The sequence below is a fragment of the Danio rerio genome, chromosome 16 (assembly GCF_052040795.2).
Source record: "Danio rerio strain M-AB ecotype USA chromosome 16, GRCz13ab, whole genome shotgun sequence".
Taxonomy (NCBI): domain Eukaryota; kingdom Metazoa; phylum Chordata; class Actinopteri; order Cypriniformes; family Danionidae; genus Danio; species Danio rerio.
In genome coordinates, this window is record NC_141036.1 from 16924280 (window position 1) to 16949453 (window position 25174).

General features: G+C 41.4%; 1 protein-coding gene across 1 annotated transcript in view; it reads right to left on the minus strand.

Annotated features, from left to right (window-relative positions):
• Positions 1–2079: 2079 nt before the first annotated feature.
• The window catches only part of si:ch211-257p13.3, a 46408-nt gene continuing 23313 nt past the window's right edge, over positions 2080–25174 (minus strand). Inside the window, exons 7-20 of the mRNA XM_087286756.1 lie at positions 23928–23993; positions 23664–23801; positions 21380–21577; positions 20745–20918; positions 20469–20616; positions 18229–18359; positions 17969–18080; positions 17703–17884; positions 16619–16723; positions 16362–16492; positions 6527–6647; positions 6314–6443; positions 5290–5519; positions 2080–2495 (exon numbers count right to left, since the gene is read on the minus strand). Of these exons, the coding sequence (XP_087142882.1) occupies positions 2364–2495; positions 5290–5519; positions 6314–6443; positions 6527–6647; positions 16362–16492; positions 16619–16723; positions 17703–17884; positions 17969–18080; positions 18229–18359; positions 20469–20616; positions 20745–20918; positions 21380–21577; positions 23664–23801; positions 23928–23993 (1998 nt within the window). The 3' untranslated portion in view covers positions 2080–2363. The remainder of the gene's footprint in view (positions 2496–5289; positions 5520–6313; positions 6444–6526; positions 6648–16361; positions 16493–16618; positions 16724–17702; positions 17885–17968; positions 18081–18228; positions 18360–20468; positions 20617–20744; positions 20919–21379; positions 21578–23663; positions 23802–23927; positions 23994–25174) is intronic.

Here is a 25174-nt window from a genome sequence, read left to right on the forward strand (position 1 = left end):
AATGTATTACAGTTTCCATGATACTAAGAAGCAAGATAAAACTTTTTCTGCATTTAAAATTTGCTGAAAAATTTCAGTTTCAGAAATAACTGATCAGAATAGAGCAATCATCATAGCGAAAATATCTGCAGAAAATCAGCATATTTTAATAATTTCTGAAGGATCATGTGACACAGAGGACTGGAGCATTGATGATGAAATTCAGCTTAAAATCACATGAATAATTTAAATTTGAAGTTACATTCAATATAAAAAAACAGTTTTTCAAAATCGTAATATTATTTCAAAATTGAACAGTTTTACTGTATTGTTTAATTGTATAAATGCAGCATTGGTTAGTAGAATTGCCTTGAAAAAAATCAAACATTATCTTACTGATTCTCAACTTCTGACTGGTAGTGTTTATTCCAAACCTTTTCAAGTTTCTTTCCTCTGCTGAACACAAAAGCTATTTAGAAGAAAGCTGACAACCTGTAATTATTGACTTCTATACTATTATTTTCAGTTTTGGGTGAACTATCCCTTTAAATATTTTCTAACTTTCAGAAACAAATTACTAGACCTCCTCTGGTTTTGGTTAAAAGACAAGTTGTATGGGCAGCACAAGTCTTCAGCGATAAAGTGCATTCCTCATCCTCCCACTGTAACATGGCTATAACTAACATGACTAAACAACAATGACAATTTACAGTAAACTTATTTTTATCCTAAACATCTCTTACTTGCACATGTGTGTATATATATATAGAGAGAGAAGTAATTTTAAATATCTTGATGGTTGTTAATTTAGAATTAATAATGAATGTGTATTAATGTTAAGACTAGTAACATTTTCTCCAATGTGGTTTCTTCCAAAGATGTCCACCACTAAGAGGTGCTATTGCACATAGTATCATGAGCTGTAGTTACATACATTCTCATCTTTAGCAGATGCTTGCTTTTCCAAATCCTGACTTCCTTTACCTTTCAGCGACAGAGCAGGGCTCATAAATCAAGAACCATTCGTGAATCATCATTAAACTGACCTTCTGGTTATTAGCCTGTATTTCAAATACCACCACTTTGTGCGGTGAACAAAGACATATTGGCTGCTTCTACACGTAATACAACATGATTATGGAAGTCCACACCAGTCATACACAGTAACACTTGACCATTACTTCCTAGGCTATATATTATACCAAATAGCTTTTCTTTGAGTGATTATCATTAGAAATTTCAAGCGTTTACACAATTTAGATACTGTGGTCTCTTGTGTTGCGACTCCAAAACATTGTTTTATGAAAGATTATCTGAAATATCCGCACCACTGCTTCCTTGTGAAGAATTTTCAGTCAGTCATATTTTTAACTGAAGGACAGCTTGTCTTGATATTGATGTTGGTGAGACAATAGCCCCTTTCACACAGTGATACCGGTAAATATCCGGAAAATTTACGGAACGACTTTACCGGTATATTGAAAAAAGCGCTGTTCACACAGGCGAGGACGTTACGGAATTTTTCCGGAAAAGAGCATTCACACATCCATTCCAAAATACCGGTAAATTCTGACATCATTCACCACAAATGAGCTTTAAACGGCTGCGCTTGTATTTGTAAACATTTGACTAAATTACAAACTCTGTGGATGATCAATATTGTAAACAACTTTCGCAGGATCACTTTCGCATTTCGAGATGTTCATAATATGTGCGTGTGCAGGCGCTCACAGGCTGTTTCATGGGCACACGCAAAGCTTGAAGGTAAACAAACAACGGCTTATCATAAGCATCTCATCGATGATCATTTACACAGTTGGCATTAAGAAGAACATATAAACGTGATTTGACTAACTTCTAGCAGCTAAATGTGTCTGGGAAAATATTCAAAGGCTTTAATTCTCATAAACCGCGCGGACGTAAATGCGTCTGACTGTTCTGATTGGCTAAAGCAGACGTCTTACGTCAGCACGTTCTAGACGTGCACACGCTTATTCCGGAAATCTTCCTTCTGCGTTCACACAGCGCAGCATTCCGGCAAATTGCCGGTAATGTTACAACTTCTCTTTCCGGAAAATAGCCAGAACGAATTTACCGGTATTTTCAAAAAGGACCTGTTCACACATACAACCTTTCCGGAAAATTGCCGGTAATTTTCCGGAAAGGTCTGTATGTGTGAAAGGGGCTTTTGACATGCACTTCTGCTGGCGGAGAAATGCCATTGCTAGGTAGCAGGAAGAAACTGGAACTCTTCATGTGGAGTCATAGACGTTTCTAGAAATGTAGCCCTTGAGTTGGATTGGAAGCTTTGACCACAGGTTGAAAAGTGCAAGGCTCGTCCATTGACTGGGCCTGTGGATCCGTGTGAGGGTTGATGGTTTGCATTAACTTTTGCTTTCATTATGACCTCCTGTCTCGATTTTCCGTGCGGCAGGACCGAGCTCCACCTTGCATACTCGCTGGGCAAATTTGAGCGAGCACAGGGTCTCTCCAACATTGCTTTCAAGAGACGAAACCTAAAGAAGATAAACTACATGAGCTTCGTTTTTTCATTAGCTTTATAGAAAGATTAACATTTATATGGTGGTTTGGAGGTCTTGGTTCACTTGAAAAAAATGTTCTAAACAGATATTTTACATAACGAGAAACAATCTGGCTAAAATGGCTGGCTCCACCAAACTCAAGATCACATTTGTTTTGTTAGTACACAGAGAAACAAAGCTTTGGTTATTACAGGATTGCACAATCCTCTTCCTAAATATATAAAAAAAAAAAAAAGTTCTGATCAAATACTAGCTTCCAAAGATGCAAATTACACTTAAGCACAAAATTGGCATATTACGTGAAACATCTCTAAATAAGCACTGTTACCATCCAATGAGTTAAAGAGAACAGAATTATTACCTCCTAATATGCAGAGCCAAATATCATAATGGAAACTAGGATTTGCTGCAGTAAGAGAAGTCCCTGTGGGTCTTTTTTCTTATATAATTAGTTCATGAAATGCAACGAGTGCACAACTGCTCAAGACAGTTCTGGGAGGTAATAACAAACTATGTTGTTATACTTTGTTGTTTGTCATCAATTTAGATGCTGTTGTATGTGGTGAGGCTGCTGGTTTGTTCATTAATGGCACCTCATTGCACCTGTTTTTGTTATTACATATAAAATATCTAATCTCATATGCACATTCTGGAATGTGTTTTCATCATAGTTTATGTACATTTTTGATTACTGGAAAAAAAGTCTTTCCTACTTATGGGAATTTTCTAAATTTATACACTTCTTGGTTCTTCCATTAAGCATTTTTTAAAGCGATATTCCAAAATATATAATACAATAATACATAAATAATTAGGTCATTGGAGCAGCTATTGTCTGCAAAGAAAGAAATCACCATCTTTGATGATGAGGAAATTTTCATTTTGAAAATGGAGCAATCCTTCATTAAGCATTTTATGGACTGACACTAACCTCCTTTCTTGTCAAACTACATTACTTTAGCAGAGGGTTGAAGGGGTGCTAACTTCCTGAAATTAGTTATTACACGGTGTGGGATATCTGCACTTTGTAGGCATCATGTCAAAATAAATGGAGGTGAAGTATTAAGGTCTTTCCACATCAAACTCCAAAATTTTCATTTACTTATTTTTGTATTCATACTTGAAAAATCTGTCATTCAGAAACATTGCACACTAGATTAATTAATCTTTAGAAAAATAAATAAAATCACAACGTTCAAAATCGATTCAAAATGTGATATTGTTTTCCTTTCTTCAAAAAAGAAAAAGGAAATGTGTTTATCCAAGACCTTATCAACGAGCTGTGCGGGATTATCATTCGGCTTAGTCCCTTATTTATCAATTATTAACTGCCAAATATTCCGCCATATGTTTACACAGCGGATGCCATTTAAGCCGCAACCCAATGGGAAAACCCATAAACTCTCACACTCATACACTATGGCCAATTTATTTTATTCAAATCTTTGGATTGGGGGGAAACCGGAGCACGCGAACACTTGGTGAACATGCAAGCTCTACACAGAAATGCCAACTGGCCCAGCTGGGACGACAGTGTTTACCACTGAGCCACCGTGACGCCAAATTAATTTCAGGAATTGTTTATTTGAAAAAAATCTGTGGCAGTTTAATTCTTTGCTTGGCATACTGCAGTCACATGACACAATTTCTATGAACAAATTCATCCAGCACAGAGACTGGCAGTTAATGGTATGCACAAACACACACAAAATGGCCAAACTGCCGCATGGGAAAGGTGCGTTGCTTGCACTAGCTATGTTTCCATCTACCTATTTTTATGCGCATTTTGCATATGCGCATAAAAAATGGTTGATGAAAACGCCATGATGCGCATACATTTTGAAAATGCGCATAAAAAAAACACATGAGTGGGACAAACTTTTTATTCGATAAGAAAAGATGTGCATGAACTGCGATGGAAACACTTTTATCGCACCAACTCCAGCATGCACATAAAAAAGGTCATTAGGTTTTGGTCATTATAAAACGCCTTACTGTTTAAGTATTAGTGTTATTATTTTATTATTGACCTCCAGAACAAAAGCATCTGTGCTCCGCGTCTGACCTCTTCAAACGCCACCATGCGTTTACTGCATGTCAGGATTGCTCTCTGAGGTGCAAGTGATTTGTTAGATGAAGAAAATATTGATGCAGCTTCTTCTACCACAGCTAATTCAGTTTTTACTGTTGGTATTTGGCGCCAGTTAATCAGGAAGTGACGATTTTGTTTGCTTTGATTCGGATAGAAATGCTGCTTTATTTGCACGTCTTTTATGCGATAATCCAGTTTTGCGCATGAAGTTCATTCGCATTTTTGGATGGAAACATAGCTACTGAAATCAACATACAGTAGGCTACAGCAGAAATTCTCAACTATCGGCCACATTCTGTCTTTATATTACACACATTGTTTGTCATAAGGTGCTCTGTGCTCCAGGTGACAGAATTAGATTTTTTGGGATTTGGTTGTATGGTGGCTGTAAACTGTCAAAACACCCCTCAAAATGCATTTTTTTGCACGTGAAAATTTTAACAAAACAAAGAAATCTAACTCAATCAGATTTTGAAAGCAGTGTGTAAATGTGATCAAGGTTGACATTATTTTTTAACATGCAAAGATTTTGGATTCAGTGTGCAATGGGCTTTACTGTGAGTATATTCTGATCAAATGTACCTTGGCTCAAACCATGGGCAGCATTTCACATGTGTCATTATGAAATGGGGTTAGCACCACAGTGTTAGCTAAGTCTTGGTAAATCTTTGTTACCTGAACAACCATGGCAGTTTTGTTGCCTTTTCCCAGCGAGTCCTGTAGCAGGTAGGTGAGTCGTGAGTTCCTGAATGGTATGTGAGTCTGGTGGGCCTTCAGGGCCTGGATCACATCACCTAGAGCTAGCAGTGAGCGATTAATATTCTGGGCTTCCTTCAGTCTCTCCCCCTCTGCTCCAGACTTCCACACCCTCTCAGAACCAGCCAGGTCTACCAGATTCAGCTTGCCTGCAGAGAAGAAGTCAAGAATTGTCATTAAGTTTTTTATTCGTTTTTTATTTAGTCATTAAGTCTTGAATTTGCCCAGCAGACACTGCGATTTTAGGCAAGATTTGGTCATCTAACACAAATTCCTCACTCTCATTCCTTTGACCTAGTCCCTAATCTATTAAGGCTCGCCACAGGGGAATCAACCACCAACTATTTGGCATATGTTCCACACAATAAACACCCTTCCAGCCGCAACCCAGCACTGAGAGTATCTTAACTTGTGAACTTCAGTGCTGGGAATTACCCACACACTCTCAATCACACACTTATACAATAGGGTCAATTTAGTTTATCCAGTTCACCCATACTGCATGTCTTTGGGCTTTGAGGGAAACTAGAGCACCCGAAAGAAACCTACGCAAACATGAGAACAGTAATGACACTTGGCCCAGTTGGAGATTTGAATCAGTGACCTTGTTGCTGTGAGGTGACACCGGAGACAAATTCCTAAAAATCTTAAACGATTCCTCTAATCCTTGGCTAAAATCTGTACTCTTTGGTTTACTTCATTGGTTTGACATATTCATCAACACTGTTCACATGTCATGGATGGATGATGTCAAACTCCAGATGAGTTTTCTTTCATGTCTGTGTTGTCTATGCATTAATTATTGTTCAGTAGGACATTACAGTCTGACACGAGAATCATGTTTGTACAGCCTGACAAGCTACAATCATATAGGATTATTTCAAATCGCTTTATTTCAGCTGGGCTTTATGCATCCTAAATATCAAGAATCATTGGGACTGACCGGTGGTTTTTGCACCACTGGCGAGGTCTGTACCCAGCACAGTCACCGTGAGCAAGGCATGTGATCGAGAGCTGTGCTGGTTCATTTGTGTTCCAAATGTAATCCTGTTCTTTCGAGCTATGGCCAAAATCTGAAAGAAAGAACAAACATGATTGGAGAGAATGGATTTTATTCAGTCAGCTGTTTCTGGAACGATGTCACCTTGGGACTCACTTTTTTGATATGCTGGAAGTTTTTGACCTCTAAGACCCTGAGTCCTGGAACATGGAGCTGACCTGTCCCATCAGGGTTGATCTTGATGTCAAGCTTCTCCCCATCCTTACTAAGTAGATCTCTGATGCAAGCAACCACAAATATATTACTCATATAACAATAGATGTGAGACAACAATGTACTCAAAAATGAAAACAATCAGTATTGTTCACTCTCTCTCATGTTGTTTCAAGACTTTCATGAGACGTTCATTCATCTTTTAAAGCAAGGGTGTCATCAATAACACCTGAACCAGCTAATTGTGATCTTTTTGCTCACTAGAAAATTACAAGCAGTTAGAATATTAAAGCTGGTTGTACCTTAACTCTGCTTTATGTTGGCCCTCCTGCAGGAGGATTAATGCTGCATTCCAGACAACACAGAATTGGAGGTGTTTCTGCTTTCCTTCTAGGAAATTATGTCTAGAACACCTTTAAAAGTTGGACATCCGACCTGTTAACTCAGAGTAGATTTCTTGACAAATAGCGACTAGTTCTGCAAAAGTGAGATTAGTGTGAAGCTACCTTTTGTGAAACATAAAAGAAGTATGTTTAGAGCAGAAAATGAGTGGGAACCCTACAAAAAGGCAATTTCTGAAATGGCTTTATAATTCATTCATTCATTTTCATCTGCTTTTATGGGTCCGGGTTGCAGGGGCAGCAGGAGAGAACCCCAGACTACCCTCTTCCTAGACACTTCCTTCTGCTTCTCCGGGTGGATCCTGAGGCTTTCCCAGGCCAGCTGAGAGACATAATCTCTTCAGCATGTCCTGGATCTTCTCGCAGATCTCTTCCTGGTGGGACATGCCTGGAAAACCTCCCTAGGTTAGTGTCCAAGAGGCATCCGAAACAGATGCCTGAGCCACTTCAGCTGACTTCTCTCGATGTGGAGAAACAGCGGCTCTACTCCAAGCTCCTCTCGGAGGCTAGAGCTTCTTACCCTATCTTTAAGTGTGCGCCCTGCCACCCTGCGAAAGAAACTCATTTCGGCCGCTTGTATTCAAGATGTTGTCCTTTCGGTCATGACCTTAAGCTCATGACCACAGGTGAGAGTATGAATGTAGATTGACCGGCATATCAAGAGCTTCTTTTGGCTCAGCTCCTTCTTTACCACAATGGACTGGTACATCGACCGCATTACTGCTTCACTCAACCAATCCACCTGCCAATCTCATGTTCCATCCGTTCCTCACTCGTGAACTAAACCCCAAGATACTTGAACTCCCCCACCTGGGGTAAGAAGTTTGCTCCAACCTGGAGATTGCAAAACATCTTTTTCCGGTGGAGCACCATGGCCTTGGAGTTTTATAGTGCAACATATTATGGTCTTCTTGTGTTTTGTTAGTTGTTGTCGAAAGACAGCTAGCATTTTAGTTTCTAGTTTTAGCCATAATTGGCACAATAACATGAAGGGCCCTATTTTGACCATCCATGCGCAAACGCAATAAGGGCATGTCAGAATCCACTTTTGCTATGTTAAGGACAGAAAAATCCACTTTGCGCTGTGGCGGATGGTCTAACAGTGTTGAGCTTATTCTCTTAATGAGTTATAGGTGTGTTTTGAGAATAAACCAATCAGACTATCATCTCCCATTCCCTTTAGGAGTCAGTTGTGCCGCGCCATAGCGCATTTGCTATTTACATGGTGGACTTTGTAAGTGTAAAAACTGAACACTTGATAGAAAACAGTTAAACAAAGCATCTACAGCGTGAGAATGAGAGCTGAGCCTCCTCATTGTTTACTTTTGCTTTCATTCTTATAAGTGTTGTACGCACAGATTTTCTTTATCCTATAAATAAATAATTTTGTTTGTAAAGTACAAAAATTATTTCAAATTATTTCAAACTTCAGCAAACAAATTAATTAACAAAAAACACAGCAGAAACACATGCTGTGCCCCATATGGTCTAAAACCTGACAGTTGGACAAATCTAAGCTTGTTTTTAATAAAACAAATGTAAATATGCATATAATAAATAATACTGCTAATAATAATAACATTATACAAAAGCAAATTGTCATGAATAAACTGGAAAAAGCCCCCTGAGATGAAGAAGGCATGAAAGTATGGTTTTTATATTTATGTAGGCTAGAAAATAATAATTTTTGTAATAATCCTTTAATTCTTTTTCATTTGTAAAGATATTTGCGTATTGCTGTACATCCTGTTTGTATTAAGCAATGTTTAAGCGAGGCGCACAACAAACGCGATCTGCGCTGGCTTTGTTCTGGGCTATTGAACCATCTATTTAAGTTCCTCAAAATAGCAACGTGCCAGCAATGCGCCTTAACACGCCTCTCTTTTTAGACCAATATGCCTATGGTCGCACATATGTGCGCAAATGCATTTGCTATGTAATCAGCGTTGTGCAAAACGTCAAAACGACTCTTGCACCGAGCTGAAATTAGCAAACAACAATTGCGTCGCGCATTGCGCCGGGTGTATGATATGGCCCGAAATGTTATGAAATATTCACATCTCACATGGTGAATATGTAACGTTCGAGGTTACAGAAGTAACCCTTCGTTCCCCGAGGAGGGGAACGGAAGTGCCATAGAGTGGATTGATTGAAATCCACGAAATGGGAGGATTCGGTTCAGAAGCCGCTTGTCTGAAAGAGTATTGAACAGGCCAATGAATGCAATAAATTGGCAGCGTAAGCTTGCACAGGTGTACTTCATTGCCAATTATCCCAGCATATAAGCACACCTGGAGCGAGCAGACGCCATCCTTTTAAGCTGAAGAGACTTTCAAACAGCTAAGGGACAGTCATTATGGCGACAGAGTATGGCACTTCCGTTCCCCTCCTCGGGGAACGAAGGGTTACTTCTGTAACCTCGAACGTTCCCCTTCGGTTGGGGAACTTCAGTGCCATAGAGTGGATAGATTGAAATCCACGAAATGGGAGAAGTATGGAAAGCGCCATAATGACTGCACCTTACCAACGCCCCCGATGAGGGGATTGTCAAGCGAGCGTGACGCACCCACATCATGGGATGCTCGGTCCTCCAACGTGTCCCTGGCCCTAATTTATCCTACTTCAACAGAAGTTTTACGGATTTAGATATATTTTTGGGAAGTCGTGAGCATCTAGATAATTCTAGGAAAATACGACAGTACGTTGGGAAGCGTGCAATCCCGATAGGGAGGACGCTGCGGAGGCCATCTGTTACCCAAGGGGGGATAGATGGCAGAATTTACATATGGACTAGCCCTAAAAAGGGGGAGTACGCATAGCAAAAGAGTGGTTAGCTGGGAGGGAAGACACGGGTCCGCCTAGGGGGGGGGGACTTAACCGTGGCGGAATAAGCATATGGGATCGCCTAGTGGGGATCACGCATAGCAGGCACCTTTACCCAAAACACGGGCTGACCAGCGGGCAGACCTACAACGTAGTGGGCCAGCAAGTGACTCCTCCGCTGAGTCAGTGCTGAGGGCCACGGAGGAATCTGCAGGGCTCACCTGACGGGGAACTTTACTGACAGATAAAAAGGCGCACGTACCTCCGTGTTAGGGAGAATGGCGCAGCAAGCGTGTTTCAACACCCTACCGAATTGTTTCCTCAATCACCAAGGGTTACCTAATACCCTTGAGGAAACCGGCTCCACTCGCAGATTGTAAAACCTTGCAAATGTGTTGGGTGTCACCCAGCACGCAGCTCTACAGATGTCTGTTAGAGGGGCGCCGCGTGCGCGCGCTCGAGAGGATGCGAAGCTCCGAGTGGAGTGCGCACGCGCTCTCGGGGGACGCGGCTCATCTCGGCTCTGATAGTGAAAGAAAGGCATCCACAATCTAGTGGGAACTTATTTCGGTACGGCACTTCCCTGCTGCCGACCGCTATAACAGACGAAGAGCTGCTCAGATGATCTAAACTCTGCGTGCAGTCCGGATAATACGCAAAACGCGAGATGGACAATAAAGAAGGTCTGGGTCTGCCTCCTCCGAGGGCAGCGCTTGCAGGCTCACTACCTCGTATTAAAACGGAGTGGTAGGAACCTTGGGCACATATCGCGGGCGGGGTCTCAGGACATGAGAGAAAGCCAGCCCAATTACAGGCACGAGTCACTGACCGAAAAATGCCTCCGGGTCCCCGACCCTCTAATCGATATCAACGCGACCAGCAGAGCTGTCTTCAGGGACAGAAAGATACTGAGTCGACGATCGAAGGGATCTGACGCGGCTTGTGTAGCGAGGGCGAGATCCTAAGAGGGCATGAGAGGGGGGCGAGTTGGATTAATTCGCTTAGCGCCCCTGAGGAACCGGATGATGAGGTTATGCGTTCCCACGGTGCTGCCAGCCACCGCGTTATGAGAGCGTAGATGGCAGCCACGTAACCTTGAGTGTGGAGGGCGACAGCCTGCTCTCCAGCTACTCTCGGCGTAAAGAAAGCACAACGCTGATCTGGCAAATTACGGGGGTCTTCTTAGCGAGAGACACACCATTCAGTGAATAGACTCCACTTCAGGGCATAGGCGCGCTCGGGGAGGGGGCTCTAGCCCGAGTGACGGTATTAGCCACCGCAATCGGAGGTTACCTAAGTCTTCCTCGCGTCTAATGACCTCCAAAGATCGGCGAGGGTGCCAGGTGGTGCCCTGTCCCTGAGAGAGTAGGTGCTCTCTCGAAGGGACTGCCAGGGGAGGGCTATCGCGAGGGAGAGCTCTGACATCCAGGTCCGGTTGAGCCAGAGGGGTGCAACTAGCAACCTGTTCCTCGTCCTCCCTGACCTTGCACAGTAACTGCGCGAGCAGGCTCACTGGGGGAAACGCGTATTTGCCCCGAGGCCAGCTGTAAGCCAGTGCATCCGTGCCGAGAGCACTCGGTCAGGGAAAGAACAACTGGCAATGAGCGATCTCGGGGGAAGCAACAGATCGATCTGGGCTTCCCCAAATCGCGCCCATATCAGCTGAACAGACTCGGGGTGGAGTCTCCATTCTCCAGGACGTAAGGCTGCCGTGAGAGCGCATCGGCTGCACGGTTGAGCTTGCCTGAATATGAATGGCGTGCAGCGATTTCAGCCGCGGATGACTCCAGAGGAGCAGACGGCGGGCGAGCTGAGACATGCGGCGAGAGCGCATACCCCCCATACGGCTGATATACGCCACCGCCGCCGTACTGTCCGTCCTGACCAGCACGTGTTGCCGCTCCAGCACCGGAAAAAAACGGTGGAGAGCGAGGAACACTGCCAACAGCTCCAGGCGATATGCCAATGCATAACCTTTCCACAGGTCCGCAGCCGCATGCCCGCAACGCACAGCCCCCCAGCCCGTGTTGGAAGCGTCTGCTGAAACAACAACAAGACTGGACGCCTGTTCTAGAGACACCCAGGCCTGTAGGAACGAGGGGTCGCTCCAAGGGCTGAGGGCGCGGCGACACAGCGCAGTAACAGAGACTTGGTGTGCGCGCGTGCCATGCGCGTCTGGGGACTCGATCGTGAAGCCAGTGCTGAAGTGGTCTCATATAGAATAATCCGAGTGGCATGAAGCGGCTGCGGATGCCATATGCCCCAGGAGCCTCTGAAATAGTTTCAGTGGGACCACTATTTTACTGTCGAGCTCTCTCAGACAGTACAGCATCAGCTGAGCGCGCTCTCCGGAGAGGCGCGCTGCCATGGTGACCGAGTCCAGCTCCAGCCCGAGAGAAGAGATCCTCTGCACGGGGGTGAGTTTGCTCTTTTCTCGGTTGACCTGAAACCCCCACAGGTGGAAGTGCCAGAGCACTTTGTCTCTGTGCATAATCAATTGCTCCGAGAGAGGGCAAAAATCAGCCAGTCATAAAGAAATCGAGTATGCAGATGCCCGCGAGCCGAAGGGGCGCTGAGGCACCCTCCGCGGGCTTGGTGAGGACCCGCGGAGACAGAGAGAGCCCGAAGGGGAGGGCTTTGTATTGCCAAGCTCGACCTTCAAACGCAAACCGCAGAAACTGACGGTGGCGAGGAAGAGTGGAGACATGGAAATACGCGTCCATCAGGTCTAATGCTGCAGACCAACCCAGAGGACGAACGCACCGGAGGATGCGCTTCTGCGTGAGCATTCTGAACGGCAGCTTGTGCAGGCAGCGGTTCAAAACGCGCAGATCTAGGATTGGCCGTGACCCACCACTCTTTTTGGGCACGATGAAGTGTGGGCTGTAAAACCCGCTCTCCATCTCGGCTGGAGGGTTCGGCTCGATTGCATCCTTCGCCAGAAGGACAGCAATCTCCTCTTGCAAGACAAGGGCGGACAGGGGGCTGACCCTGGTGAATACACACCCGCGACTTGGGGAGCTGTTTCGCGAACTGAATCGCATAGCCGAGTCTGATTGTGCGTATGAGCCACCGCGAAGAGCTGGCCCGCGCTAACCAGGCAGGCAGAGCTCCCGCTAATGGACTCATCGCTACAATCGCTGACGTACCAGCAGTGGGGCAGCGCGGAGTGGGTGTGCTGATCCGGGAAGCTCGCGGGTCACACGGAAAAGCTGGAGGTGAGATATTTGCTCTCACTCCGAACCCGAGCTCCGGAGGGGAGGCTCGAGGGGTGGGAGAAAGGAGACCGTCCTCCCAGCGCTCGTGAGCCACTGGCGAAACGCACCGAATCTGAAAGCTAGAAAGCATAGCGTCCCAGACTGGCAGATTTCGGGCTGTCACATCCGGGGAAGTGGAAAGTGCCCTTTCATAATGTTTTCATGGCAGTAAAAAGTGCCGTTGTGAAATGGGGCCCCGCCCTCCAGCGGGGAAAGAGCAAGTTCCCTCTTCTCTCCAGGGACGCTTCGCGGTCCGTTGCCAGACTTAGCGGCGTTCTGGGCAGGGGGGCTGCCTGCTTCCGAGGTGCCCGACGCGCTCACTTCGCCAGAGGCGTGTGCGGGGGCGGAGCAGCTCTCGTAGGCGGGCGCCTTCGGCGAGGAGCAGGTATGAATGGCACGGCGGGCGAAGTGGGCTACGGACCGCCGATAAGACATCACCCATCAACTGCTCTCTCACCGCCTTGAATTCCTGGGTGAATTCACAGACAGTGTCGCCGAACATGGCTTGGGATATGGGGAAAGTCAAGAAAGCGTACTTTGTCGACTTCGCGCATATCAGCCAGGGGTGGCGCTCCTGGATCACTAATGTGGACATCGTCCTCCCCAACGCACACGCAGCGGACTCAGTAGTCCGAAGAGCTAAGTCGGTGGCGGTGCGAAGCTCGTAAGCCTGGGTTGGACCCACCCTCGTGCAGCTCGGCCAGCGCCTGCGCTAGGTAGCGCTGGTAGGTGGCTATTGCATGCAAGGCGGAAGCAGCCTGGCCCGCAGCTATGTAAGCTCTAGCTCCGAGGGAGGTAGATAACTTACAGGCTTTGGATGGGAGACGAGGCGGACGCCGCCAAGAAGAGGCGCCGCGCGGATTTACCGCCATCGCGCATTCAACCTGAGGAATCGCCACATACCCCCTGGCTGTTCCACCGTCAAGAGTGGTTAGGGTGGAGGGACACGCAGCGCGAGCAGAAAAAAGTGCTTTACAAGACCGCGTGAGCCTACTGTGCACCTCCGGGAAGAAGGGAATGCCCCTCTAGTCGGTCCGGCCGCAGAGCTGGGGGATAAACCATCTTCAACCCACGGCCGAAGCAGCCCGGGAAAGCACGGCTAACATGTCCGTTTCAGGATCCGTAGTGACAGCGCTCACCAGCCCGAAGGGGGCGAGCGGGTCTGGATCATCATCGGACAATGAAAGCCCACCCTCCGATGCCGCGGTGGACGTCTGGTCTCCGGTGTCATCGGGCGTAAGGGCTACCATCTGTTAGACGGATCGCTTCCCCTGCCCGAAGCTTGGATGGAGCGCTTAGAGGAGCGGGAGGTCCGCGGGCCCGTGGGCGATGGATTATCTCTCGCTGAAACCCTCAGATCTGCCCGAGTGCCCGCTGCAGAGCAGGGGACAACTGGGGTGGTTCGCCCTTTTGCAAAGGCTAGCCGCGATCTTTATTGCGCAACAGTCATGGCATCGCAATGACGACATGAACTGCCCGCGAGCAGCGCATTAACATGCTGGACCCCCCAGACATGCAACGCAGTGCTCGTGCCCATCATCCGAGGACAGGAAACCACCGCATCCAGAAACGCACAGTCGGAGCGCCGTCCTGAAAAGGACGAGCTGCACGACTGTGTTGCTCTTTCTGTGAAGTTTGCAACTTTATACGCACCGCTCTGGAGGACCGGACCCAAAGAACGCCAGGCAAGAGAGAAACCCAGCTCGACCGTCTGCCGCTGCGTGTACACACTCTGGACCGGGAGAATGCTCTCGTTCGCTCGGAATCGCTGGATCACAGCAGGAGGAACCCTCATCGACTCACTCAGAAAGTCTCTGAAGCGAAAAGGATGGCGTCTGCTCGCTCCAGGTGTGCTTATATGCTGGGATAGTTGGCAATGAAGTACACCTGTGCAAGCTTACGCTGCCAATTTATTGCATTCATTGGCCCGTTCAATACTCTTTCAGACAAGCGGCTTCTGAACCGAATCCTCCCATTTCGTGGATTTCAATCAATCCACTCTATGGCACTGAAGTTCCCCAACCGAAGGGGAACTGTAGCTACGTTTCCATCCACCTATTTTCATGTGCATTTTGGATATGCGCATAAAAACCGGTTGATGGAAACGCCAAGATGTGCATATGCACATAACAGAGTAGGATAAACTTTGTATTTAATAAAAGAAGATGGAAACACTACAATCGCACAAAATCCAGTTGCGCAATAAAAAAGGTCATGTGATTTTTTTATAAGAGATCATGTGATGATAAAAATGTGTGTGAATGGATAAACCAGCACACTGTAAAACATCTGAAATGTTTTTTTGTTCATTCTTAATCGCCTTAACCGTTTTTTTATTAAACCGTAGTTTATTAGTAATCAACTTCAGAATCAAGAGTGTCTGTGCTCTGCGCCTCACGCCTTCAAACGCCACTGCGCGTTCACTGCGTGTCAGGACTGCCTTCTGAGGCGTTTATTAAATGAAGAAAAGATTCAAGCAGTTTCCTCCAAATTCTGTTTTTACTGTTGATATTTTGTGCCAGTTAGTCAGGAAATTACTTTGACTCATTGGATAGAAACGCTGCTTTATTCGCACATCTCTTATGCAGTAGAGTTTTGTGCATAAAGTTAATTCACATTTTTGGATGGAAACATAGCTTGTGATGCAGGAGTGACTGAAATGCATTGAGGTCAGAAGTGGGACATTTCATTGGTGAAACTCCTACTTCTGATTGTGTCTGGAATGCAGCATAAACACCCGTTCCAAAAACAAATTGTGATGATTTTTTAAAACCTGAGTGCCACTAAAACAATGAAGCAAGAGATCTCTCATTTTTCACAACATGGTTTCAATATTTTGATGACATCACTCTGCACTTCAGCTTATCATTGTATTTTATGCTTAAACAAATGTTTTTTTTTTATAATCAGATGCATCTCTCATCTTACACTACAAATAAGCATCGATACAGTTGCAGAAATCATCATTTGTTGAAACAATAGGTTGACATTTTCATGGGACACATCCTGGATAGGATTTCTATATTTGGCTTTGTTTTCCTGTTGTCATACCTGCTCTTTAAACAATAGTAATTTGCAATTTGGTGAATGGGACATTCAAAATTTGACAACTATTCAAAATTTGTGAATATGCTTTGCATTGTAGTAAATGAATGGTTTGGTTTGCATTAACATACATGTTTTTTACATTACACAAATGTTTGTATTTAAATTATTGTTTAGCTTTAGTAACAACTTGTATAGTCTTATAACATTTTTTAACTAAATTAGCAAAAATATATTTAAAAAGTGGAATACCTCAGGACCTCGTTGTAAATTTCCACTGAACTGACACTGACGGTGTATGTCCACATGTCCTTTCTTTCCTCAATCTCATTGAACAGGTGTTTAAGGGCCCGTTGGTTGATGCCGGGGTTTTCAACAGTACCCTGACAGGACACGGATGGTTAATGAGACCAGGCAGTTATATTGAGTAATTGATGAAAACCAATCATTCGGTGTAAGACTATGAAGTTGTTATGTTGGGTATATAGTTGCAAATGCTTATATGTTACCTCCATAGTATATGTTTTGCCAGAGCCTGTCTGACCGTAAGCAAAGATGCAAACATGATATCCATCAATACAGGAAGTGATAAGTGGCTCAATTTCCTGGAACACCTGTAAAATTAATAGTACATTTATAGAAATTGATTTAAACATTAAAAGATGAAAGATATTTCATGAATTTTGTTCATTTAATTACACCCCAGCATGGTTTTAGAGACAAACGTTTTTATGTAAACAACAGAATTACAATAAGTATGCATATTGTATGTGTAAATTTGTTGTCGTTTTGTTGGGCAAAAAGCTTTCCTGATTAATCAGCAAGCAATACTACAGGATGTTAGTTAGTCTTTGTTTATTTCATGAAGTCAATTTGGTTGCTGCAAACAAGAATATCACACACACAAAACACACTGTACAATACAAATCTACCCTTAATTTAAAAACCTGACAGCTGAGTAGATAAATAATAGTTTGAACAGATTTGTTTTACTATTTGGAGTTCTGCATTGAATATAGTGGGGAGAAGGTAAAACTGGTGGTGCATAGGATAAGAATCCTCTGACAAAACACTCTGAGCTTTACCTAAAACTTGCCTATCGTATTTTTGAGCCATGGTTACATTTTATCCCTGCTATTTTTTTCTAGGTTTACAATTCTCTCCAAACAACTCTTATATTTCACACTGGTGAAATGTATGAATGCATGATATATGGCATCATAACTGCCTCATGATAGAGGCATATCAAAATGCATCAGTACACTTTCTGGACTGGACATGCATTTCAATTTTTAGATTATTTTAACTGCCTTAATGCTGCACTTAATGTTTCTGAATCATTTAACAATCCATTTAGTGTATTCTTCAACAAAACTCTTAATTAATAAAGTAGTTATTTTGGTTGATATATTTTTATCTATTTTGTAGCAGATTTATTTAAGATTTTACATCTTTGATTTTATTACTTAAGCTATAGCAAATCTCTATGTAGGCCATACAAAGAAATACCAACTTTTAAAGTCTCACGATATACATTAAAAAAAATCTATATATAATGATTTAAAATGTTGTTTATGTGAATATGTCTCTTACCTCTTCTTGAGTGGCCTGAGGATGAAAGACTTTATCCAGCTCAAAGTTTTTGACTTTTCCTTTGCTTAAAACTATGAGTGCAGATTCATTATTGGGGTCTGTTGTCACAACTACTGCCTGGCCTTCTTCATGTTGATCTTCCTTCAGTACTGGTTTTACACGGCACAGCACACGGATATTACCTGGTGAAACAATAGTCTTGTTTGGCATTTTGATTGACATACAATATATGGACTAAATTAGTAAAAATGGCAAACGCTACACACCTTTTAATTCAACCAGCTGCTCATGGTACTTCCTGCGGAGAGCTACCTCCTTCCTGTACTTTTCCAGAAGGTCTTTGTTGGCCTCTGACATCTCATTTATAGCTGCCACAATCTAGAGAACGATATTGTAATATTAGAAAACATCTCAATAACAAGACATGACTATACCGACTCTTGAACATGTAAATCATGGAACTCTTGAACAATTTTACAAATAGTACATTTAGAACAGGTTTGCACAGCATTAGATGTTTACTCACCTGTTTCTTGGCTTCTTTAATAGCTGATCCATAGAAGTCTGAAAAGTTTCGGACTTGACTGCGAAGACTGGCATAGTCAGTCTTCATGGATCGCAATGTAGGAGGAAGTGCAGTCAACCGCTTCTGGAGGGCTGGAAATTACACACATAAACATGCACTTAATACAATTTACTTAATACACTGGTCATTAAAGGAACACTCCACTTTTTTTTGTAAATATGCTCTTCTTACAAGTCACCTAATGTTAAACAGTTGAGTTTTATTTTTGAATCCATTCATCATGTTTAGCTGAGATTAGCATAGGTTATTGAATCACATTAGACCATAAGCATTTCACTCAAAAAAAAGTAAAAAGAATTTTGATAATTTTCTTATTTAAAGCTTGACTCTTCTGTACTTACTTTGTGTTCTAAGGGCGTACTCACACTATGTACAGTAGCCTTGAACCAGGCCGAAGCATGCTTGTTCCCCCTCTCGTTTCCCCCGACGGCCCGCACTCACATTGCATTAAGGCCTGAGCACGCTTACATCATCAATGATGTGCTGTTCAGTGTAAGATGTGCTCTCGCTCAGCACAGTGGACATTTCTTTAGTTATATCGTTTTAGTCATTTGGAATGCAGTGACACGCAGTCATATATTATTCCGAACAGATCTGCCACTTTTGATGCTCATAAACAATCATAAAGTTCTCGTACTGCAAGAATTGGGAGGTTTGCTGAAGGTGCAGCGAGAGGTTTGTAATGATCTATGACAGTTTGCGTTCATTGAACAGTACAAATGATTAATAAATCCATATGAAACAGTTCCCTAAAAGTCATGCTCGTCTTCAGTTTCGGGCCCAAATAAACCACGCTCTGTCACACCACTTCCTACTGGGATAGGGCTGGCCAAATAAACTACGCCTGAGCTCGTTTCAGAGCACTCACACTTTAAAAACCGAAGTCTGTGGTCGTTAAAAATCCCAGAAAAATAGTAGGGGTTGAACCCCGGCATCCTGGCCAAAATCTGGCCACAGGCCTCTGCCCATCATAGCTTCCTAACCATCCCCATATCATAATTGCCTTCATCGCCCTGTCTCCTCTCCATCAATCAGCTGGTGTGTGGTGTGCGGTCTGGTGCAATATGGCTGCCATCGTGCCATCCAGGTAGATGCTGTACACAGGTGGTGGATGAGGAGATTCCCCCCAATGTGTAAAGCCCTTTGAGTGTCCAGAAAGGCACTATATAAATGTAAGGATTATTTTTTTTATATATTTTAAAATGTTTTATTATTATTAATCCAATTTAATGATGTTAAGCTAAGATAAAAGTGAAAGTAGGCCTGTGGTGCTTTTAACAACATCCAAGTGCACACTCATTTTTTTTTTGTATGAGGAGTGAGAGTACACACAAATAGACACAGTGATCATACAGCTGGAGCAGTGGGCAGCTATTAGGGCAGCTATTAGCAATTAGAGGTTAGGTACCTTGCAAAGAGTGCAGTTGATTCACTGCCTGATTTTCAGTTCTTTTCAGTTTAGTTCCAAAACCTTTGGCTGGATTCAATTCTCATGAATTCAAAAATGGTAAACCAAAATTCATTGTCTAACCAGCGTCCAAGGACAATGTTATTTATATGTCCAATAACAATGTGAAATGATGTGATATGTGGTTGATCATTGTGTGTAAAGATTTTGGACATCTTCTTGGACATGTTTTAATGCTTCCAAACAGTTTGCTGCAATTGTGCTCATGTCTTGAGGACTGTTTTTTTTAAATCCTCGTAGACAAAAAAAATAAATAAAGTAGTGACTCCTGTTTGAAGGAAAGTAGTGGAGTAAAAGTACCAATAAAGCACAAAAAATTTACTCAATCTAAAGTAAAAGTACACATTTTTATAACCACTTAGTAAATTACAATTCCTGAGAAAAACAACTCAATTATAGTAGTTTGAATATTTTAAATGTGTTACTTTACACCAGTGGTCACCAAACTTGTTCCTGGAGGTCCGGTGTCTTGCAGATTTTAGCTCCAACTCTAATCAAACACACCTGAACAAGCTAATCAAGGTCTTATTAGGTATACTTAAATCATCCAGGCAGGTGTGTTGAGGCAAGTTGGAGCAAAACCCTGCAGGGACACTGGCCCTCCAGGACGGAGATTGGTGACCCCTGCTTTACACCACTGAAAATGAGTCTAATTTAAAAAAAAAAAAAAAAAAGTGGATATTTAATATTTGTAGTGTATACGTGAACTCACTTGTGAACTGGTCCTGCAGGCTCTGCAGATGCTCCTCAGAGCAGTTAGCTGCTGCTTTCACAGCTGCCTCTTTCTTTTCCTCAAGATGTCCGATCTCCTTCAGCAGCTCCTCCCGCAGTGTCCCGATCTCCCTTTCATATGCAGCAATCTGCAGAGCTGATACTTTTTAGAAGAGCGGAGGTTTTCTGCAGTTCTGACATGCACTGTTTAATTCATGAGTTTTGACGTTTATACCATATGTGCATTCATAAAGAGAAATGAATAATGATTAGAAACCTTGTGTTGCAAATTGCAGCTGACTTCATCCGAACGTCTGATGTTCTCCTCCAGCTGCCGGCATCGATCTCTCTGACTGCTCAGCTTCTCAGAAAGTTGTTCATTCTGTTGTTTGGCTTCAGAGAGTTGGCGAAGAGTCGAAGGTGACTCAACCTCTACAGTTTGGGTAACATACTAGAAGATAGACAAAAGATATACAAATTACTGAAGGACTAATATCATGTTTATGCTCCGCCACATACTCAGGGTTAACATTACTACACTTTTAAATTTTGAGATTTTTTTATACTATTCACAGATCTGTTGTTTATATTTATGAGTTGTCCACATTATTTATGTTTAAATTCTTTTGTGGTTAATTCATGTTAACATTTCGCTGAGCATCATATTATATTAATTTATTCTTTCATTCATTTTCTTTTTCAGCTTAATCCCTTTATTAATCAGGGGTCACCACAGCGGAATGAACCGCCAACTTATACAGCATATATTTTATGCAACAGATGCCCTTCCAGCATTTTATTCTTTTTCCTTTATTTCGCTGTGCTAAGTACTCAGTACATAGTACAGTGACAATAAAGAATCTTGAATCTTTTGAGAGAATCTAAAACATTTTTGAGTTGCATTTTTCTTACTTTAACCACAGGCTCCTTGTTGCGTTCTTTGTCCAGTTGCAGCTGCAGCTCTCTCACTCTCTCCTCTCGTCTCCTGATATCTTCTGCCCTCGTCCACTCGCTCTGCTCTCTCTGGTGCTCCAGACGGGACATCTGCTCTGCCCGCTGCTGTAGTGAACTCTCTAGCTGCAGAACACGACTGCGCAGGTTCTCATTTTCCTACAAGGGGCAGTAGGAAAGTCATAATTTGGTCTATTAACATCTGGGACGACACACGATGTTCACACACGTTTTAAGAGTTGAAGAATGCGAGTTTCTGTACAATAAATGAGGCAACTTGTGCCAAAATAAGCTCAGTCTCTGCCTTCTATATGGAGAATAGTATGAAAGAGAGAGACTTTTGCACTTATCTTGATATGTTTGAGAAAATCAAAGCAGCTCAGCTCTCATAACATGGCAAGTGTATTTACACACACACACACACACACACACATACATACAGTTTCAATAAACAATTATTAATAGTCAATAAATGTTTTGTTGTTTAAAATGTATGATACAGGTTTCACTATTGTTTATACAGTACATAGAGGGGTGAGAAAACAGCACAGATGAAATCACTGAACTAAATTTTATTCATAAAATGAAAATGTAGTTTTATATATATATACACACACACACGCACATACATACATACATACATACATACATACATACATACATACATACATATATATATATATATATATATATATATATGAGAAGTCAGAATTATTAGCCCCATCTGAATTATTAGAGCCCCTGTTTATTTTTCCCCCAATTTCTGTTTAATGGACAGATTTTTTCATCACATTTCTAATCATAATAGTTTTAATAACTCATTTATAATAACTGATTTATTTTATCTTTGCCAGAATGACAGTAAATAATATTTGACTAGATATTTTTCAAGACACTTCTATACAGCTTAAAGTGACATTTAAAGGCTTAACTAGGTTAATTAGGTTAGGTTAATTAGGCAAGTTATTGTATAACGATAGTTTGTTGAAAAAATAAATAAATAAAAATTGTCCTTAAAATGGTGTTTAAAAAATGTAAAACTGCTTTTATTCTAGTCGAAATAAAACAAATAAGACTTTCCCCAGAAGAAAAAATATTATCAGACCTAGATATTATCCTTGCCCTGTTAAACTTTTAAACATTTGGGAAATATTAAATTCAAAGGGGGCTAATGATGACTTCAACTGCATATATACTTCAACATACATACATATATACATACATACACACACACACACACACACACACACACACACACACACATATATATATATATATATATATATATATATATATATATATATATATATATATATATATATATAAATATGTGTGGTGTGTGTGTGTGGTGTGTGTGTATGTATGTATATATGTATGTATGTATGTATGTTTATATATAATATAAACAGTTATTTATTTATATATATATATATATATATATATATATATATATATATATATATATATATATATATATATATATATATATATATATATATATATACAGTTGAAGTCAGAATCATTAGCCCCCTTTGAATTTATTATTTCCCAAATATATAAATATATACTAAATATATACTATATATATATATATATAGTACAGCCAACAAAGGTGTTGTTTCTATGGCATGATATATAACATGCAAATTACGTAATTATGTTTGGATTTCACATACTGTTTATAAAATTTAACATTTTTTTAAATATTGCAAAAATTACTGTTTACATTTTTTTAAACATATTTTTGTCATATATGACATATTTTTTATGTGTGAAATCCATATGAACTACTATGCCACATTTGTAATTTGCATACACTATTTGCACACACTATAATCTGCTGCTTTACTCCATAGAACTCCTCACAAGGTTTTTTTCTTTTTTTTTTTTTTTTTTTTTTGCACAGGCCTATCTAAATGGCTAATGCTCATGATCAACAGTAAGATTACATGTTTTACCTCTTCCCAGCCGGAAAAACCACCAACAATCAAAAATGCATGATTATATGGTGGCATGGCTTTACGATAAAATGTCATTATATTTGAAGTCAATGGGGCAAAAACAGTCACAAACATAACAAAAGAGTAGTCAATTTAAACATTACACAAGAATTAGGAGCCAGTATATATGGGACACAATGATGAGGTGTAATAAAAACATCACAAAGGAGTCACAAACATTTTTAATGTCACACTGACTCATACATTTACAATATACAATTTGTATGCATTAGAGCTAGTCTCACCTTGATGAGCACTGAGCTGGACTGGGATGGAATGACTGACAGCTGCTGCAGAAGACCCTGTGTTACTGTGAGGCTGTGTTTCAAACTCTCATTCTCTGCTGACAAGCAAAGCACACGTTTCTCTGAATCTGTTACTCCCTGATGGAAAAAATAAACATCACCAAAAAAGTTACAACTGACCTGGAAAAAAGCGTGTGATTGAATAACCCATATACGCTGAATCATAATTCAGTCTGGCCTGGTTTAAGCATTTCAAAAGCTTACCGATGCAGCTCTGAGTCTGGACAGCTCCTCTTCCCTTTCCTCAATGCAGCTCTTCAGCTCATCAATCTACAGGGAGAAAATCAATTCTGTCAGCTTAGCAAGTCTGGAAAGAAAAACAGCTGAAGGGAAGGTATGAAACTGAGTGAACATTTCATCTGAAGAAGAATTATGCATAAAGACAAAAGGGTTTAAGCTTTCATCAGGTTAATATAGGACAATTTGATCATTTTTAGGATATTGAGAACATCTCTGTTAACTTCAAATTGTATTTTGTCACCTTGGAGTTATAAGGTTCTATCTGCGTTCTGAATGACCTTGAGATATCAAGTTTAAAAGTTTTTGCATTCCATAGCAAACAGTATGTTGTAATATTAACAGTTGTTTTTTTTTAAATAAAAAATAAAAATAAAGTCTTAAAATGTAAACAATCTATAAAAACACCACATAATTTAATTAAGTTTCCATTTAAAAAAATATATCAATAACTAAATTTTTATTTATCAGAAATAACCTCATAATTCCAAGTTGACAATCTGTCACATACAGTCATACACGATAAGATATTCAGTGAAATGCTTAACTACTTGTGACCTTAAAAATAATAACAACATATACAAAAAAATAATAATAACTATAATGATTAAAATTATGGAGAAATAGAAGTTATTTAATAGAAAATAAAATCAACTATATAATATTTAAAGACTTCAGTTTAAAGATTTTATATATATATATATATATATATATATATATATATATATATATATATATATATATATATATTTAAATAAATTTGATATAAAATTATATAAAATTTACTGACTTGGTTACACTCTTCAATAACTTCACACTATGAATCATCTATTGATTTATTTGCATTAGCAAATAGTAAATTTGTTATATATATATGCAGCTACAAATGCTGTATTCTTGACTTATAAGCACATTTATAATGTGCTTAATAATTGTACTTTCAAGCTTTGTTATGACTCCTCAATCCCAATCACTCCCCACCATCATCAGTATGCAGCATGCACTTGGATGGTGCAACGGCAGACACAGGACAACGGGGCCAGTGCGTGAGACACAGTAATACATGTATGGGATGATTGGGAGGCCATGATGGTAAGGGCAAATGGAGGGAATTTGGCCAGGACATTGGGGCTACACCCCTACTCTTTACGAGAAGTGCCATGGGATTTTTAATAACCATAGAGAGTCAAGACTGAAAGACGGCACCCACTGAC